At 41.6% G+C, this 18,977-nt stretch overlaps 1 protein-coding gene across 2 annotated transcripts in view; it reads right to left on the reverse strand.

Moving 5' to 3' along the window:
* LOC108704363 (solute carrier family 23 member 2) overlaps positions 1–16,723 on the reverse strand; it is a 23,432-nt gene extending 6,709 nt beyond the window's left edge. The window contains exons 1-7 of one of the 2 annotated variants that reach the window (XM_018240866.2): positions 16,567–16,723; positions 10,486–10,650; positions 5,779–5,936; positions 5,487–5,646; positions 3,876–4,057; positions 3,281–3,404; positions 1,497–1,653 (exon numbers count right to left, since the gene is read on the reverse strand). In XM_018240866.2, coding sequence (XP_018096355.1) covers positions 1,497–1,653; positions 3,281–3,404; positions 3,876–4,057; positions 5,487–5,646; positions 5,779–5,936; positions 10,486–10,650; positions 16,567–16,617 — 997 coding nt within the window. In that variant the 5' untranslated portion in view covers positions 16,618–16,723. Of the gene's footprint in view, positions 1–1,496; positions 1,654–3,280; positions 3,405–3,875; positions 4,058–5,486; positions 5,647–5,778; positions 5,937–10,485; positions 10,651–11,841; positions 12,317–16,566 lie in introns of those variants that run through there. The other variant, XM_018240867.2, reaches the window with a different exon arrangement.
* Between the last annotated feature and the right edge of the window lie 2,254 nt (positions 16,724–18,977).

Consider the following 18,977-nt stretch of genomic DNA (forward strand, 5'->3'; position numbering starts at 1 on the left):
AAAGGATTTTTCCATAATTTGGATCTTCATACCCTGTCTACTAGAAAACCATGTAAACATTACAGGCTGGTTTTGTTTCCTATAAGGATTAATTGTACTAGTATAGGACCTGTTATCCGGGATGCTTAGGAACTAGGGTTTTCCGGATAATGGATCTTTCCGTAATTTGGATCTTCGTACGTTAAGTCTACTAGAAAATCATGTAAATATTAAATAAACCCAATAGGCTGGTTTTGCTTCCTATAAGGATTCATTGTTGTACAGGTATGGGACCTTTTATCCAGAATGCTCGGAACATGGGCTTTTCCGGATAATGGATCTTTCCATAATTTGCATCTCCATACCTTAAGTCAACTAGAAAATCATGTAAACATTAAATAAACCCAACAGTCTGCTTTTGCTTCCCATAAGGATTTATTGTACAGGTATGAGACCTGTTATCCAGAATGGTCGGGATCTGGGGTCTTCTTGACAACGAATCTTTTCTTAATTTGGATCTTCCTGCCTTAAGTCTACTAGAAAATCATATAAACAGTGAATAAATCCAATAGGCTGGTTTTGCTTCCAATAAGGATTAATTATATCTTAGTTGGGATCAAGAACAGGTATGGGACCTGTTATCCAGAATGCTTGGGAACTAGGGTTTTCCGGATAACGGATCTTTCCATAATTTGGATCTTCGTACCTTAAGTCTACTAGAAAATCATGTCAACATTAAATAAAACCAACAGTCTGGTTTTTCTTCCAATAAGGATTAATTGTACAGGTATGGGACGTGTTATCCAGAATGCTCAGACCTGGGGTTTTCTGGATAACAGATCTTTCTGTAATTTGGATCTTTGTACCTTAAGTCTACTAGAAAATGATGGAATATGTTAAATAAATCCTAAGGCAGGTTTTGCATCCAATCAGGATTAATTATATCTTAGTTGGGATCAAGTACAAGCGACTGTTTTATTATTACACAGAAAAAGGAAACTATTTTTAAAATGATTCGGATTATTTTGATAAAAGTGGAGTGGCCTTTCCGTAATTTCCGAGATTTCTGGATAACGGGTTTGCAGATATGAATAGGCAGCGTAACCCTTGTGTATCTTGGAAATATGTGAGATTCTATGATCAAAGTACGGCACAACCTTTGCCTTGTTATTGGGAAGATAAGGAACTGTCAACAAACGTTTGCCATGTAAGAAGCCCTAACACAGCAAATAACTTGAGTTCAGGGTTACGGAAAGAGGTTTGGCGTGTTCTTATCTGCCACTATGTTCCTTTACAGTTATAAGGACATACGTGTGGGGTTTAGGCCTGTAGGGGGCATCATATCTACAGACTACCCTGTACCTCCCTGCTCAGCCCAAGAAGTAGTTTATTGTCAGAGCCGCAGAAGTGATATTATTTATTTACACTACTCGGGTATACGGCAGCAACAGGGATGGCACAACTCAAGTCTTACCAACCAGATAAAACATAGCCTGGAGGACCTTCACTGACGTTACCTGGGTAGGGAACGCGGAACCAAGGAGCTTCATCTAAAACCATCCCTTTAATGTCCGTCCGTGCGAAATAACCATAGCTCTCCGGTTTATTTGGCAAGACGTTGGTGAGCGTCAAGATGAAGCAGATGATCCAGGAGATGGAGATCCCAAGGAGAACCTGTCGGAAAGGAAGTTATTCCGTTATTCCCCTTTATTGATAAATCTTGCCCTGTTATACCACAGCACCCTTGCCGGTGACCGGATTTAAAGGGTTTGTTCCCCTTTAAATTAACTGTTATTATGCTGTAGAGCAGGGGTCCCCAACCTTTTTTCACACCGTGAGCCACATTCAAATGTAAGAAGAGTTAGGAGGCAACACAAGCTTGAAAATGATCCTGCGGTGCCAAATAAGGGCTGTGATTGGCTATTTGGAAGCCCCTATGTGGACTGCAGCCTATAGGAGGCCTGGAATTAAGAAATAAGCACCTACTTTGAAGCCAACATCCAAGGGGTTGGAGAGCAACATGTTGTCACGAGTCACTAGTTGGGGATCACTGCTGTAGAGAATGCTATTCTGAGACCATTTGCAATTGGTCATCGTTTTTTATGATTTTGCGTCTTTGAATGATTTAGCTTTTGATGCAGCAGCTCTCCAGTTTGCGATTTCAGCAGCTGTCTGGTTGCTAGGGTCTAAATTAACCTAGCAACCAGGCAGTGGTTTAAAGGGGATATTCATATGTACTTGTCCCACGTTAGGCTGAGAATTAAGGGGTTGCTTACCTTTAAATTAACTTTTAGTATGATGTAGACAATGATATTCTGAGACAATTTGATATTGGTTTTCATTTTTTATTATGTGTGGTTTTTGACTTATTTAGCTTTTTATTCAGCCACTTTTTAGTTTGCCTTTTCTGCAATCTGGTTGCTAAGGTCCAAATTCACCTAGCAACCATACATTGATTTGAATAAGAGACTGGAATATAAATAGGAGAGGCCTGAATAGAAAGCGGAGTAATAAAAAGTAACAATAACAATACATGTGTAGCCTTACAGAGCATTTGTTTTTTAGATGGGGTCAGTGATACCCATTTGAAAGCTGAAGAAGTCAAATCATTCAAAAAGTATTAAGAGAAAATGAAGACCAATTGAAAAGTTGCTTCGTTTGCAATTTCAGCCATCTGGTTGTTAGGGTCCAATTTACCTTAGCAACCTTGCATTGATTTGAATATGAGACTGGAATATGAATAGGAGAGGCCTGAATAGAAAGAGTAGTAATACAGAGTAGCAATAACAATACATTTGTAGCCTTACAGAGTATTTGTTTTTTAGATGGGGTCAGTGACCCTCATTTGAAAGCCGAGAAGAGTCAGAGAAAGAAGGCAAATATTTAAAAACCTATAAAAAATAAATAATGAAGACCAATTGAAAGGTTGCTAATAATGGGCCATTCTATAACATACTAAAAGTTAACTAAAAAGTGAATTACTCCTTTAAAAGAGAGACATTAATATGAGTGGAGGAGGGCCTTAGAAAGATAAGTAATAAAGGTAACAAAACGGTAGCCTCGTGCAGGAATAGTTTTTTGGCTACAGGGGTCAGTGACCCCCAGATGATAGCTGAAAAAAGTCAGAAGAAGAAGCCAAATATTTCAAACACAATGAAAAATGAAGACCAATTGAAAAAATGCTAAGAATTGGCCATTCTAAACCTTAAAAAAAAAATACTAAATGATAACCTGAAGTTGAACCCTTTAACGACTATGGAGATAAGAACAAAAAGACGAGGAGATACGACTCACGACTCACTGGGAATATCTGGAAGAGATAAAGTCTGGAATAGGTAAACTTCCTCTCGGCTCTTGAGTACACTGGGACGGGCAGAGGGACGTTCCTCATATACTGGGAGAATAAAACTATGAAAAATGTTGTCCTAAAAAGAGAAAAGTGAAATTTCCTTTAAAAACATTTAAGAGAAGATTTGAAAGGGACAGAAGATTGTTGGAGATGTGGTGGGGGTTGGGTTGGCTTAGGGGCAGGTTTTGGGGGGTAACCAGTTGACTTATTTGTAAGGGGGGTCTAGGAGAACAGTCTGATTGCATGAAAAATAAAAAAATAAAAAACATTGGTTTAATACGACTACTACTTCTGTTGCAATGAATTATCCATAAGCTCCGAGAAGAACAGCGCCCTCTTCTGGCAAGATCAATAAAGTGATTATTGTGATGCCAGGCAGAGTCACCCAGCAAGGCCCAATGGTGCCAATGTAGCCTGGGCAGTTATGTGTGGAGGAACAGGACAACAGGTGGATGGGGGTGTATCGGAGTAGTAACTGGGTAGTAATGGGCAAAATCACTGAAATGTCGGGAACAATGGCTAGCAGGCTCAGCCCGGGAGTACTTACATGGCAGAGATGCCCCAATGGGTCCCAGCATCCCGCCCCGCCGACTCAAACAGAGGCAACGCAATGAGGGTGATCGTGGGGGCAATCGTTAAAGGTCCGATGAACTTCATGAGAAACCCAATCAGCCCCGAAAATCCTACAATTATCTGGAAAAGGGAAGCTACCATGATGGCGCCTTGGACCTGAAGACAGAAAAGGGGTAACAATGTATTAAAATCGACTTGGACAGTACAGTATGAGGGTATAGCTTATTGTGTGCCCAGAACATTCCTTCTCTGTATATTTGTATTTATACATATGGGAGGAGGAGGTGCCATATTGATTCCCTTAGACAGTACAGTATGAGGGTATAGCTTATTGTGTGCCCAGAACATTCCTTCTCTGTATATTTGTATTTATACATATGGGAGGAGGTGCCATATTGATTCCCTTAGACAGTACAGTATGAGGGTACAGCTTATTGTGTGCCCAGAACATTCCTTCTCTGTATATTTGTATTTATACATATGGGAGGAGGAGGTGCCATATTGATTCCCTTAGACAGTACAGTATGAGGGTATAGCTTATTGTGTGCCCAGAACATTCCTTCTCTGTATATTTGTATTTATACATATGGGAGGAGGGAGGTGCCATATTGATTCCCTTAGACAGTACAGTATGAGGGTATAGCTTATTGTGTGCCCAGAACATTCCTTCTCTGTATATTTGTATTAATACATATGGGAGGAGGAGGTGCCATATTGATTCCCTTAGACAGTACAGTATGAGGGTATAGCTTATTGTGTGCCCAAGGTTTTCCCTTACTCTATATTGGTATTTATATTATATTCACATGGGTGAGAGCTGCCATGCTGGTTTGCTCAGCTGATCCCACGGCTTTATAGTTGTACACAGTTCCTGGAAGCCAACAAGCCGCAGCTTCATACTTTAACCAATAAACCTCTTTGAATCGAATCAGTTAATTTCTCATCCATTATGCGGCCGTTCACTACACAATAAAGTACAATAAATGAGCGTATCCGGGTCTCTTTGCTTGTGACACACACACGCCTATCACTAGAGTCGGGCAGGAATTGTGGGTATTAGTGGCAGTGGAAACCAAAATATAAACAGATTTCTTTCTCTGGCCAGTGGGAATAAATATACATTTCTATAGGGTCGGACTGGGACTGAAGCGAAAAAAACGAGCGGACCCCTGCCGACCCAGGTCCTCTATTCTTCACTGGCTGTGAACTGTGGGTGCTGATCGCATGAAGTTGGGGGGTTGTGATGTTTACGAATGGGGTGGGGCCTCCAAGGGCCAACCCCAATGGGTTCTGGACACCCCAGTCCCACACTGCATTTATAGTTACAATGCCTTCTGCATTGAACTACTTGTTTTTGTACAATGAGGACAGGTTTAGGGTAAACTTTCCCTTTAATTTTTCAGCTCTGAATAAGGCAAGGTGATTTTGCTGCTGCTTGTTGGTCATGTTGGATGTTGACCATCAAGTGTTGACATCCCATCCTGAGAGAACCCACACTGGCCGAGCATGCTGGGATTTGTAGTTCACATACGCTGGAGAGCCATTAATGTGCAAGTGAAGAATAAAAGAAGAGTAATCCCATTACCTCCCGTATGCGGGACTGCCACACCTCCACAAATAAGGGGGACGAGGCGTTGGCCAAACTAACGTTTTGGGTCCATTCTGGGCATTTCCATTTGGGAAGCGACAACATGGCCAAGGTGGGAGTCAGAAAGGCAAATGTTCCGCCTTGTAGGATCGGCAACCTGGAAGAACAGAAAAAGCAATTGTGATTGGTTAGATTATACGCATCCATAATAAGGAAATGTTTTTGGTGTCGTTTCCCTTTAAGGAACAGAAATTAGACTCTCAATTAATTACACAAAAGGCTCCGTTACCTGACGCCGAAGAGAACCTGCAGGAGGGTGCAGATGCCGGATACAAAGAAGATGGTGCTGATGAGAAGGCTCTGGGTCAGGGGGTCGTGGGTCAGACACAGCTCTTTGGACAGGATGAGGGGGATGGCGACGATACCCCCCAGGGCAGTCAGGTAGTGCTGTGAGATGGATTAAAGAGACATTAAATGTGGAATATCACATATAAATAAGGGAAGTACAGAGATACGATGTAGCAGAAGTCTCCAGCCAACACGGGTCTGTTAATCAGTGGCTTCTGCTACAATGTTTCACGAAAGAATGGATATCAGGAGTCAGAACCAGCAGTGCAGAGAAAGGGACAGACACAATGACAGTTACACAGAACTATAAACCCAGTGAGAATGAGGAATGAATGGATATTGGGAAGTTATATCAGGAGTCAGGGGCAGCAGTGCAGAGAAAGGGACAGACACAATGACAGTTACACAGAACTATAAACCCAGTGAGAATGAGGAATGAATGGATATTGGGAAGTTGTATCAGGAGTCAGAAGCAGCAGTGCAGAGAAGAGAAAGGGACAGACACAATGACAGTTACACAGAACTATAAACCCAGTGAGAATGAGGAATGAATGGATATTGGGAAGTTGTATCAGGAGTCAGAAGCAGCAGTGCAGAGAAAGGGACAGACACAATGACAGTTACACAGAACTATAAACCCAGTGAGAATGAGGAATGAATGGATATTGGGAAGTTGTATCAGGAGTCAGAAGCAGCAGTGCATAGAAGAGAAAGGGACAGACACAATGACAGTTACACAGAACTATAAACCCAGTGAGAATGAGGAATGAATGGATATTGGGAAGTTGTATCAGGAGTCAGAAGCAGCAGTGCATAGAAGAGAAAGGGACAGACACAATGACAGTTACACAGAACTATAAACCCAGTGAGAATGAGGAATGAATGGATATTGGGAAGTTGTATCAGGAGTCAGAAGCAGCAGTGCATAGAAGAGAAAGGGACAGACACAATGACAGTTACACAGAACTATAAACCCAGTGAGAATGAGGAATGAATGGATATTGGGAAGTTGTATCAGGAGTCAGAAGCAGCAGTGCAGAGAAGAGAAAGGGACAGACACAATGACAGTTACACAAAACTATAAACCCAGTGAGAATGAGGAATGAATGGATATTGGGAAGTTGTATCAGGAGTCAGAGGCAGCAGTGCAGAGAAAGGGACAGACACAATGACAGTTACACAGAACTATAAACCCAGTGAGAATGAGGAATGAATGGATATTGGGAAGTTGTATCAGGAGTCAGAAGCAGCAGTGCAGAGAAGAGAAAGGGACAGACTCAATGACAGTTACACAGAACTATAAACCCAGTGAGAATGAGGAATGACTGGATATTGGGAAGTTGTATCAGGAGTCAGAAGCAGCAGTGCAGAGAAAGGGACAGACACAATGACAGTTACACAGAACTATAAACCCAGTGAGAATGAGGAATGAATGGATATTGGGAAGTTGTATCAGGAGTCAGAGGCAGCAGTGCAGAGAAAGGGACAGACACAATGACAGTTACACAGAACTATAAACCCAGTGAGAATGAGGAATGAATGGATATTGGGAAGTTGTATCAGGGGTCAGAAGCAGCAGTGCATAGAAGAGAAAGGGACAGACACAATGACAGTTACACAGAACTATAAACCCAGTGAGAATGAGGAATGAATGGATATTGGGAAGTTGTATCAGGAGTCAGAGGCAGCAGTGCAGAGAAAGGGACAGACACAATGACAGTTACACAGAACTATAAACCCAGTGAGAATGAGGAATGAATGGATATTGGGAAGTTGTATCAGGAGTCAGAGGCAGCAGTGCAGAGAAAGGGACAGACACAATGACAGTTACACAGAACTATAAACCCAGTGAGAATGAGGAATGAATGGATATTGGGAAGTTGTATCAGGAGTCAGAGGCAGCAGTGCAGAGAAAGGGACAGACACAATGACAGTTACACAGAACTATAAACCCAGTGAGAATGAGGAATGAATGGATATTGGGAAGTTGTATCAGGGGTCAGAAGCAGCAGTGCATAGAAGAGAAAGGGACAGACACAATGACAGTTACACAGAACTATAAACCCAGTGAGAATGAGGAATGAATGGATATTGGGAAGTTGTATCAGGAGTCAGAGGCAGCAGTGCAGAGAAAGGGACAGACACAATGACAGTTACACAGAACTATAAACCCAGTGAGAATGAGGAATGAATGGATATTGGGAAGTTGTATCAGGAGTCAGAAGCAGCAGTGCATAGAAGAGAAAGGGACAGACACAATGACAGTTACACAGAACTATAAACCCAGTGAGAATGAGGAATGAATGGATATTGGGAAGTTGTATCAGGAGTCAGAAGCAGCAGTGCAGAGAAAGGGACAGACACAATGACAGTTACACAGAACTATAAACCCAGTGAGAATGAGGAATGAATGGATATTGGGAAGTTGTATCAGGAGTCAGAACCACCAGTGCAGGGCATGTAAAAAAGCCAGACAGACAGTGACAGACAATAACATTGAGTGGATTGGGAAGTGGTTTATAATGAGATTTTCTTTTATAAGGCAAGATAGTATTTTGGGGTTTCCATCCACTTTAACAAATTGACCAACTGCCAACATTTGCAACAGCAACAAAATGACAAAGTTCATCCAGACAAATAGTTGGACCCTGATACATGAGCTGAAGATAAGAATGAAATCATTTCAGCATCTGGCAGTGACGTCCTTTGTTTGATAAATGGATAATAATATGCTAAATAAATGATATTTTATCAGGGCACAATCTGCACTCCATATAAAATATACTTCACTTGAGAAATGTCAATATTGAGAAATACATTCCCAGGAAGGCTACACACTGTTTGTATTAATGGAGTGACTCAATTTAAGCAGCAGTCCTGCCCTGCTTTATGGCAGCTGAGATTCTCCTTTAAGCCAGGAAGTAAATATATGGTGACCTTTTATATGGAAGACTCTGACGCAAAGGTCCTTTGTATTCCAGAAGGAAGTCATGTGATACAGATACAGACAGAGAAGACTTGGAATGTGCGTGACTGCTGTACCCCCTGCTTATACCCAAACCCCCCAAGCTTCACATTCTGCATTGAACCATGTGACAACAGACATCCTCTAACATACGATTTGCCTTATGTGCTGGAACCCCTCACGTTACTTGCAGGGGACTAGCATTGTATCCTCCGGCTTCTCAACAAACTATATTTTGTTTACTCATAGTCTGTACAGAGAGATCCCATAAAACTATGGCAGCATAGGTATTCCCTGTACTAAGCACAATTCAGCAGGAACAGTCCCTAAGTTTGCTCATAGTCTGTACAGAGAGATCCCATAAAACTATGGCAGCATAGGTATTCCCTGTACTAAGCACAATTCAGCAGGAACAGTCCCTAAGTTTGCTCATAGTCTGTACAGAGAGATCCCATAAAACTATGGCAGCATAGGTATTCCCTGTACTAAGCACAATTCAGCAGGAACAGTCCCTAAGTTTGCTCATAGTCTGTACAGAGAGATCCCATAAAACTATGGCAGTATAGGTATTCCCTGTACTAAGCACAATTCAGCAGGAACAGTCCCCTAAGTTTGCTCATAGTCTGTACAGCGAGATCCCATAAAACTATGGCAGCATAGGTATTCCCTGTACTAAGCACAATTCAGCAGCAACAGTCCCTAGGTTTGCTCATAGTGTGTACTGAGAGATCCCATAAAACTATGGCAGCATAGATATTCCCTGTACTAAGCACAATTCAGCAGGAACAGTCCCCTAAGTTTGCTCATAGTCTGTAAAGAGAGATCCCATAAAACTATGGCACCATAGGTATTCCCTGTACTAAGCACAATTCAGCAGGAACAGTCCCTAAGTTTGCTCATAGTCTGTACAGAGAGATCCCATAAAACTATGGCAGCATAGGCATTCCCTGTACTAAGCACAATTCAGCAGGAACAGTCCCCTAAGTTTGCTCATAGTCAGTACAGAGAGATCCCATAAAACTATGGCAGCATAGGCATTCCCTGTACTAAGCACAATTCAGCAGGAACAGCCCCTAAGTTTGCTCATAGACTGTACTGAGAGATCCCATAAAACTATGGCAGCATAGGTATTCCCTGTACTAAGCACAATTCAGCAGGAACTGTCCCTAAGTTTGCTCATAGTCTGTACAGAGAGATCCTATAAAACTATGACAGTATAGGTATTCCCTGTACTAAGCACAATTCAGCAGGAACTGTCCCCTAAGTTTGCTCATAGTCTGTACAGAGAGATCCCATAAAACTATGGCAGCATAGGTATTCCCCTGTACTAAGCACAATTCAGCAGGAACAGTCCCTAAGTTTGCTCATAGTCTGTACAGAGAGATCCCATAAAACTATGGCAGCATAGGTATTCCCTGTACTAAGCACAATTCAGCAGGAACAGTCCCTAAGTTTGCTCATAGTATGTACAGAGAGATCCCATAAAACTATGGCAGCATAGGTATTCCCTGTACTAAGCACAATTCAGCAGGAACAGTCCCCTAAGTTTGCTCATAGTCTGTACAGAGAGATCCCATAAAACTATGGCAGCATAGGTATTCCCTGTAGAGGGCCATGGGCTGTTCATTCTAGAGTTAGAAAATTTAAACAAAATATTCTACATTTTTAGGCAATAAAAATTACCTGAATTCCCAGAAAGATGCAGAGGTACCAGGGGGGCACATCGGTGACGGAGTAGGCCAGTTTATTCCGGTCATTGTCGATGGCACCCTCTCTTTTTTGCACCCCCTTTTCTGGGATTTTGGCGTCGAACGAGGACATAATGTGATAGTGATTGACATCTTCAATCTGGCAAAAGAAACAGTAAAAGTGATGTCACACGAGTAATTCATCCTTATATCAGGGATACCAGACACCTGTGGTCTGACTACAACTCCCAGAATGCTCTTCAGCAAAAGCCTTGGCACCACCTTCTTTAAGAAAGATTTTTCAAGATGGAAGGCTTGTATTGTGCCCTGTGAAAGAGACTGCAGAGGAGGCAAGTGCTGGGGGACCCCAGGGAACAGAAAGAATGAGGGGGTACTGAGTGATACTCAACTCCAATAAATGGGGGCAGACCAAACCTCTGGAAAATAGGGGTCCTATAATATTTAATGTGTCTAGTGATGCCACAGGCACTAAACAGAATGCAACATTATTAAATTGTTAAAGTACAGGCAAGCAATTGTGACGTCACCACCATGATATTGTTCCAGCAGCTGTGATTACTACCTAATAAAGGATTTTTTTGCCTTTAAATCAACATTTGGAGAGGGATATTCTGAGACAATTTGCAATTGGTTTTCATTTTTTATTATTTGTGGTTTCTGAGTTATTTAGCTTTTTATTCAGCAGCTCTCCAGTAATTTCAGCAATCTGGTTGCTAGGGTACAAGTTACCCTAGCAACCATGCATTCATTTGATTAAGAAACTGGAATATGAATAGGAGAGGGCCGAAATAGAAAAATGAGTAATAAAAAGTAGCAGAAAATAAAAATATGTAGCCTTACAGAGCATTTGTGGTTTAGATGGGGTCAGTGACCCCCATTGGAAAGCTGGAACGAGTCAGAAGAAAAGGCAAATAATTCAAAAACTATAAAAAAAAATAAAAAAAATAATTAAGACCAATTGAAAAGTTGCTTAGACTTAGTCATTGAATAACATATTAAAAGTTAACTTTAAGGTAAACCACCCCTTTTACGACGGACATTGCTGAAAACTGAGGGGATGATGGGAAATGTAGTACAACAAGAGCAGGTTGATCATATCATAACAGCAGTGAACTACAATTCCCAGCATCCTTTGTACTGGTTGAGGCATCCTTAAGATTAGATCTGAAATGGATTGTATATGCACCACGCTTACTTAAGACTCGGCATGCTGCAGACTGTGCTGATATCGAAAGCAGCCATGCATATATTATATACGTTTCATTTAAGGAATAAAAATGGCAGGTTTGGGTAAAGGCGACAGTTTAGAGGCTCATCCCCGACATCTTACCTCAAATGTAGGATTGTCTTGTCCGCTCACTTGTTTGTCCATCTGAGTTTGTTGATATGAATCGAGCCCTTACTAATCTCACTAATCTGATTGGCCAATTATCCACAGACCAGACAATTCAGGGGCTTCCTCTTGCTACAGATGATTTCTCAGGTAGTAAAGAAGGTAACCTATTAGCTCAGGAGAGCTTGTGTTTCCTCTGCTCTTGCACAGGCTTCTGATTAGAGTTTCACTGCAGATCTGCCCACAGACCATGAGATTTCTGCGCAATCAGGGATCCCGTGTGTTGGGCAGGTCTCGGACACCTTTGCTTTTTGTCCTGAGTCTCAGCACAGGCAGGTGAATGAGTAACAGGCAGAGGAATGTACTGATCCCGCCAGGTGTGAAACTCCCGGGATCTTGATGGGATTAGAGAAATCCCAGCTGAGCACTTGGAATACAATGTTCCCTGCAGGAAAAATTTAATTAAATCCCTGGTACCTGGGCTGCACCCCGGGCAGAGGAAGAGGAGGGAACCTTGGCACCTTACTCCCCACATTCCCAGTGTGATTATTTACATAATGTGGCTCTAACAAAAAGGAGGGTGTTAGAGTGCGGGAACCTTTCCAAAAATAACAGAGATGGGGTTTTATGCAGGTGAGTAAATAATCACACTGTCAACTATTGTGGCCCTGGGGAGGGGGCCCCATAACCACAATTAACTCTTTACATTAAAGTGTTACTTTGAGCAACTTGGGGTGTGGGAGGGTGACGCCAAGAAGGAGTTGCCCATTCCCAATCCTGCACCAGGGCCACGGGGCCCCCCGTAGTTCTGTTCCAGATAAATAATTTGCCTTCCGTGAACATGAATAGTTGTCAGGAATGTGTGTGTGTGTGGGGGGGTTAGAGAGACAACAGAGGACTTCAACTTCAGCCGTGATTCAGGGTTTGGCACAATATCCTATATACAAGGAACTTCCTAAATCTAATAATGAGCTCTGAGTATCACTCATGTATTATAAGGGATAATGTACCCCCTACTGTAAATGATAAGGATATTAGAAGTCACTGAGGGTTTGTTCTGTGACCATATAAAGGCACAAGGCTGCAGGCTGAGTTATACAGGGAACTCTGAGTATCACTCATGTATTATAAGGGATAATGTACCCCCTACTGTAAATGATAAGGATATTAGAAGTCACTGAGGGGTTGTTCTGTGACCATATAAAGACACAAGGCTGCAGGCTGAGTTATACAGGGAACTCTGAGTATCACTCATGTATTATAAGGGATAATGTACCCCCTACTGTAAATGATAAGGATATTAGAAGTCACTGAGGGGTTGTTCTGTGACCATATAAAGGCACAAGGCTACAGGCTGAGTTATACAGGGAACTCTGAGTATCACTCATGTATTATAAGGGATAATGTACCCCCTACTGTAAATGATAAGGATATTAGAAGTCACTGAGGGGTTGTTCTGTGACCATATAAAGGCACAAGGCTGCAGGCTGAGTATATACAGGGAACTCTGAGTATCACTCATGTATTATAAGGGATAATGTACCCCCTACTGTAAATGATAAGGATATTAGAAGTCACTGAGGGGTTGTTCTGTGACCATATAAAGGCACAAGGCTGCAGGCTGAGTTATACAGGGAACTCTGAGTATCACTCATGTATTATAAGGGATAATGTACCCCTACTGTAAATGATAAGGATATTAGAAGTCACTGAGGGGTTGTTCTGTGACCATATAAAGGCACAAGGCTGCAGGCTGAGTTATACAGGGAACTCTGAGTATCACTCATGTATTATAAGGGATAATGTACCCCCTACTGTAAATGATAAGGATATTAGAAGTCACTGAGGGGTTGTTCTGTGACCATATAAAGACACAAGGCTGCAGGCTGAGTTATAAAGGGAACTCTGAGTATCACTCATGTATTATAAGGGATAATGTACCCCTACTGTAAATGATAAGGATATTAGAAGTCACTGAGGGGTTGTTCTGTGACCATATAAAGGCACAAGGCTGCAGGCTGAGTTATACAGGGAACTCTGAGTATCACTCATGTATTATAAGGGATAATGTACCCCCTACTGTAAATCATTTGTAGAAAAATGTAATTAATAAAACCTATATATATATATATATATATATATATATAATAAAGAATGGTTACACTTCTAATTTGTGTGTATATTTATTTCCCTGTAATAAAAGACTTTTCATGGTCAGGGTGAGTCACTTCCATTTATAAGTGCCAATTAAACCATTAAATCTATAAATTCCCCACGTGGTCGGCAGCAGTTTATTATCCGCCGTAATTCCCACATTTTCATTTATTTGCAGGTACTTCCAGTATAAATGTTTCCCGACATTCATTATTCTCAGATTGTGGCTGGAAGTGAAATCAAACGAAAGGAAACCTTTGTGTCCCATAGTGAGGAATAGGGATGAGTCAGACCATACTCATTACTGATATTGAGGCCAGCGGGGCTGTTACACAAGTGGGTTCCATTGCTGTGTGGTTGCACCGTGCAACTGCTCGCCGTTGTGTAACTGCAATGTTTCTTGCAAAATCCCATTGTATTTGTACGGGATTCGGATAAACAAATTCACCTTTAAATTAACTTTGAGTGAGTTATAAAATGGCTAATTCTAAGCAACTTTTCAGTTGGTCTTATCATTTTTCACTTGCCTTCTTCTGACTCTTTCCAGCTTTCCAATGGGGGTCACTGACCCCATCTAAAAGAAAACAAATGCTCTGTAAGGCTACAAATGTATTGTTATTGCTACTTTTTTATTAATCATCTTTCTATTCAGGTCTCTTGGTTATAAGTCAATACAAGGGAAAATATACCTATATCGGTCAATACATGGGGGGGGATTAACTTATGGTATTATATAGAGGGTAATATCCTGAAACAATATGCAATTGATATTTTTTTGTTGTTGTAGTTTTCAGTTTTTGAGCCTTTTTTGTTAAGCAGCTCTCCAGTTTCAGCATTTATCTGGTAACTATGGTCTTATTTACCCTAGCAACCAGGCAGTGGTGTGAATGAGAGACTTTAAGATGAATAGGAGAGGTCTGAATAGTAATGAACATAACAAAAACACAGAGCAATAGTTTTTTTTTTGGCTGCCGGGGTCAGTGACCACAAACCCAGTGAGAATGAGGAATAAATGGATATTTGGAAGTTGTATCAGGAGTCAGAAGCAGCAGTGCAGAGAAAGGGACAGACACAATGACAGTTACACAGAACTATAAACCCAGTGAGAATGAGGAATGAATGGATATTGGGAAGTTGTATCAGGAGTCAGAGGCAGCAGTGCAGAGAAAGGGACAGACACAATGACAATTACACAGAACTATAAACCCAGTGAGAATGAGGAATGAATGGATATTGGGAAGTTGTATCAGGAGTCAGAAGCAGCAGTGCAGAGAAAGGGACAGACACAATGACAGTTACACAGAACTATAAACCCAGTGAGAATGAGGAATGAATGGATATTGGGAAGTTGTATCAGGAGTCAGAGGCAGCAGTGCAGAGAAGAGAAAGGGACAGACACAATGACAGTTACACAGAACTATAAACCCAGTGAGAATGAGGAATGAATGGATATTGGGAAGTTGTATCAGGAGTCAGAGGCAGCAGTGCAGAGAAAGGGACAGACACAATGACAGTTACACAGAACTATAAACCCAGTGAGAATGAGGAATGAATGGATATTGGGAAGTTGTATCAGGAGTCAGAGGCAGCAGTGCAGAGAAGAGAAAGGGACAGACACAATGACAGTTACACAGAACTATAAACCCAGTGAGAATGAGGAATGAATGGATATTGGGAAGTTGTATCAGGAGTCAGAGGCAGCAGTGCAGAGAAAGGGACAGACACAATGACAGTTACACAGAACTATAAACCCAGTGAGAATGAGGAATGAATGGATATTGGGAAGTTGTATCAGGAGTCAGAGGCAGCAGTGCAGAGAAAGGGACAGACACAATGACAGTTACACAGAACTATAAACCCAGTGAGAATGAGGAATGAATGGATATTGGGAAGTTGTATCAGGAGTCAGAAGCAGCAGTGCAGAGAAGAGAAAGGGACAGACACAATGACAGTTACACAGAACTATAAACCCAGTGAGAATGAGGAATGAATGGATATTGGGAAGTTGCTCAGAATGACATTTCATTCATTAATTGGGTTATGTTCCCCTTTAAGCCACTGTTGGAGAGGGGAAACTTAAAGAGGTTGTTGCATCTTTAAATTAACTTTTAGTATGGGGTAGATAGTAATTGTGAGACAATTTGCATTTATCTTTTGTGAGTTATATAGCTTTTTATTCAGCAGTTCTCCAGTTTGCAATTTCAGCTATCTGGTTGCTAGGGTCCAAATTCCCCTAGCAACAATGCATTGATTTGAATAAGAGACTGGAATATGAATAGGAGAGGCCTGAATAGAAAGATTTGTAATAAAAAGTAGCAATAACAATACATTTGTAGCCTTACAGAGCATTTTTAGATGGGGTCAGTGACCCCCATTAGAATGCTGGAAAGAAGAAGAAGAAGAAGAAGAAGGCAAATAATTCAAAAACTATAAAAAATAAATAATAAAGACCAATTAAAAAGTTGCTTAGAATTAGCCATTCTATAACATACCAAAGCTTAAAGGCGAACCACTCCTTTAATTAACCCTTTATTTAAACTGTTAAATCTAGGAAATGGTGGCACTCACCTTATACACAGCAGTGTCGTGCCCATTGCAGGCTTTAGGGATAGAGGACATGGTGGAGGTGGGAGACTTGCAGCTTCCTGTACTTGTCTAATAACTGGCAGTCAGGGCAGGAGTCTCGCTACATAACGGGCCACTGAGTGGGCTCGGCCCCCAGCGTGAAGGCTTGATGCTCATGTGAGCTGCATTATTGCATTCCCAGTCTAATTTGCAGGAAAAATCTGTTGGGCGAGTTCCCTTGTTCTGTAGTAACTGCAGTCATTGATAAGCAATGGGACTACATTATATTTACACTAGGAACTCTTCCAAAAATATACAACTTTTTGTGTTTGCCCTACGATTTTACACACATGGAACAGCCCGGCAGCCATTGTACCGAAAACCTAATTAGCTTTCTTCTTCTGACTTTTTCCAACCTTCAAATGGGGGTCGATGACCCCATCTTAAAAAAAAACAAACCCAAATGGCTACAAATGTAGTGTTATTGCTACTTTTTATTACTCATCTTTCTATTCAGGCCCCTCTCCTATTCATATTCCAGTCTCTTATTCGAATTAATACATGGTTGCTAGGGTAAGTTGGACCCTAGCAACCATATTGCTGAATTACAAACAGGAGAGCTGCTGAATAAAAAGCGAAATAACTCAAAAACCACAATGATAATGATGTAGGAGGCATCTGGGGTGGACATGAGTCCCAAATAAAATAAGGGGTGAGACTTCCTGCATAATAACCAAATTGGGGAGGTGGCATACCTTCCAACTGTCCCCTTTTTAGAGGGACTGTCCCTCTTTGGACAGCTCAACCTGCAGTCCCTCATTTGTACTGGAAAGTCTATGCACTGAACAGCCAGAAAAAGAAACAAAGTGTCTAACTTAATTGGCTTTTGGCAGAGAGCCCAGAACAGCACCAGTGCAAGATAAGATACTTTTGTAACCATTTCGAAATACGTAATTGTAACAATATAAGATTAAAGGTCCCTTGGGAAATCTTAGACTCAAAAAAACACAGAAATATGTTCAAACTTTCATAACCTGCCAAATTTTGTAAAATGAACATGGTAATTAGGGGGTGTGACCACAAAAATGGGGGTGGTCACAAATTTTGGAACACTTTTTTTCCCCCTCTTTTTATTTTCAAAATGTTGGGAGGCATGGAGGTGAGTTGATGGTTCAGGCCAGGGAAAGATTGGGCAGGTCAGAGACATGGCTGAAGGGCCCACACACTAACAATCCTTCTTTTTGGAAACATGTCTTATAGCCAAAAATTGGGGGGCCCTAACACAGGTCTGGACTGAGAATTAAAATAGGCCCTGGCATTTCAGATACACAGAAGCCCAATCAGCCCACAGAGAGGCCCAAACAGCCCCCATCAGCCCACTAAATACTGACATTCTATGGGACCTTAAAGCAGCCCCTCTGGCATTTGCCAGAAGCCACAGATTGCCAGTCCGGGCCTGCCCTAACATGATGTTGCCATGGGACCCCAGTAGCTCTCAGCTGCCAGTGACTGTGCCAATATTAAAATCATGATGACGTGGCCTGTGCTTATTAAATGTCATTCACTTCCAATAATGAAACCATTTATTTGCTTTATCAGATTGTGTGTCGCTGGAAACCTTTGAAGGAGACAAAACCGACCATAGAAATACTCCCTGCATTATTTATACGGGCAAGTGTCCAGCAGGAAGCAAGCTCATTAGCCACAATTCTGCTTTCCTTTATATATGGGATCTCTACAGACTATGAGCAAACTTAGGGGCTGTTCCTGCTGAATTGTGCTTAGTACAGGGGAATACCTATGCTGCCATAGTTTTATGGGATCTCTCTGTACAGACTATGAGCAACTTAGAGGCTGTTCCTGCTGAATTGTGCTTAGTACAGGGGATACCTATGCTGCCATAGTTTTATGGGATCTCTCTGTACAGACTATGAGCAAACTTAGGGGACTGTTCCTGCTGAATTGTGCTTAGTACAGGGAATACCTATGCTGCCATAGTTTTATGGGATCTCTACAGACTATGAGCAAACTTAGGGGCTGTTCCTGCTGAATTGTGCTTAGTACAGGGAATACCTATGCTGCCATAGTTTTATGGGATCTCTACAGACTATGAGCAAACTTAGAGGCTGTTCCTGCTGAATTGTGCTTAGTACAGGGAATACCTATGCTGCCATAGTTTTATGGGATCTCTCTGTACAGACTATGAGCAAACTTAGGGGACTGTTCCTGCTGAATTGTGCTTAGTACAGGGAATACCTATGCTGCCATAGTTTTATGGGATCTCTCTGTACAGACTATGAGCAAACTTAGGGACTGTTCCTGCTGAATTGTGCTTAGTACAGGGGAATACCTATGCTGTCATAGTTTTATGGGATCTCTCTGTACAGACTATGAGCAAACTTAGAGGCTGTTCC

Source organism: Xenopus laevis, chromosome 3L (assembly GCF_017654675.1).
Source record: "Xenopus laevis strain J_2021 chromosome 3L, Xenopus_laevis_v10.1, whole genome shotgun sequence".
NCBI classification, from domain to species: domain Eukaryota; kingdom Metazoa; phylum Chordata; class Amphibia; order Anura; family Pipidae; genus Xenopus; species Xenopus laevis.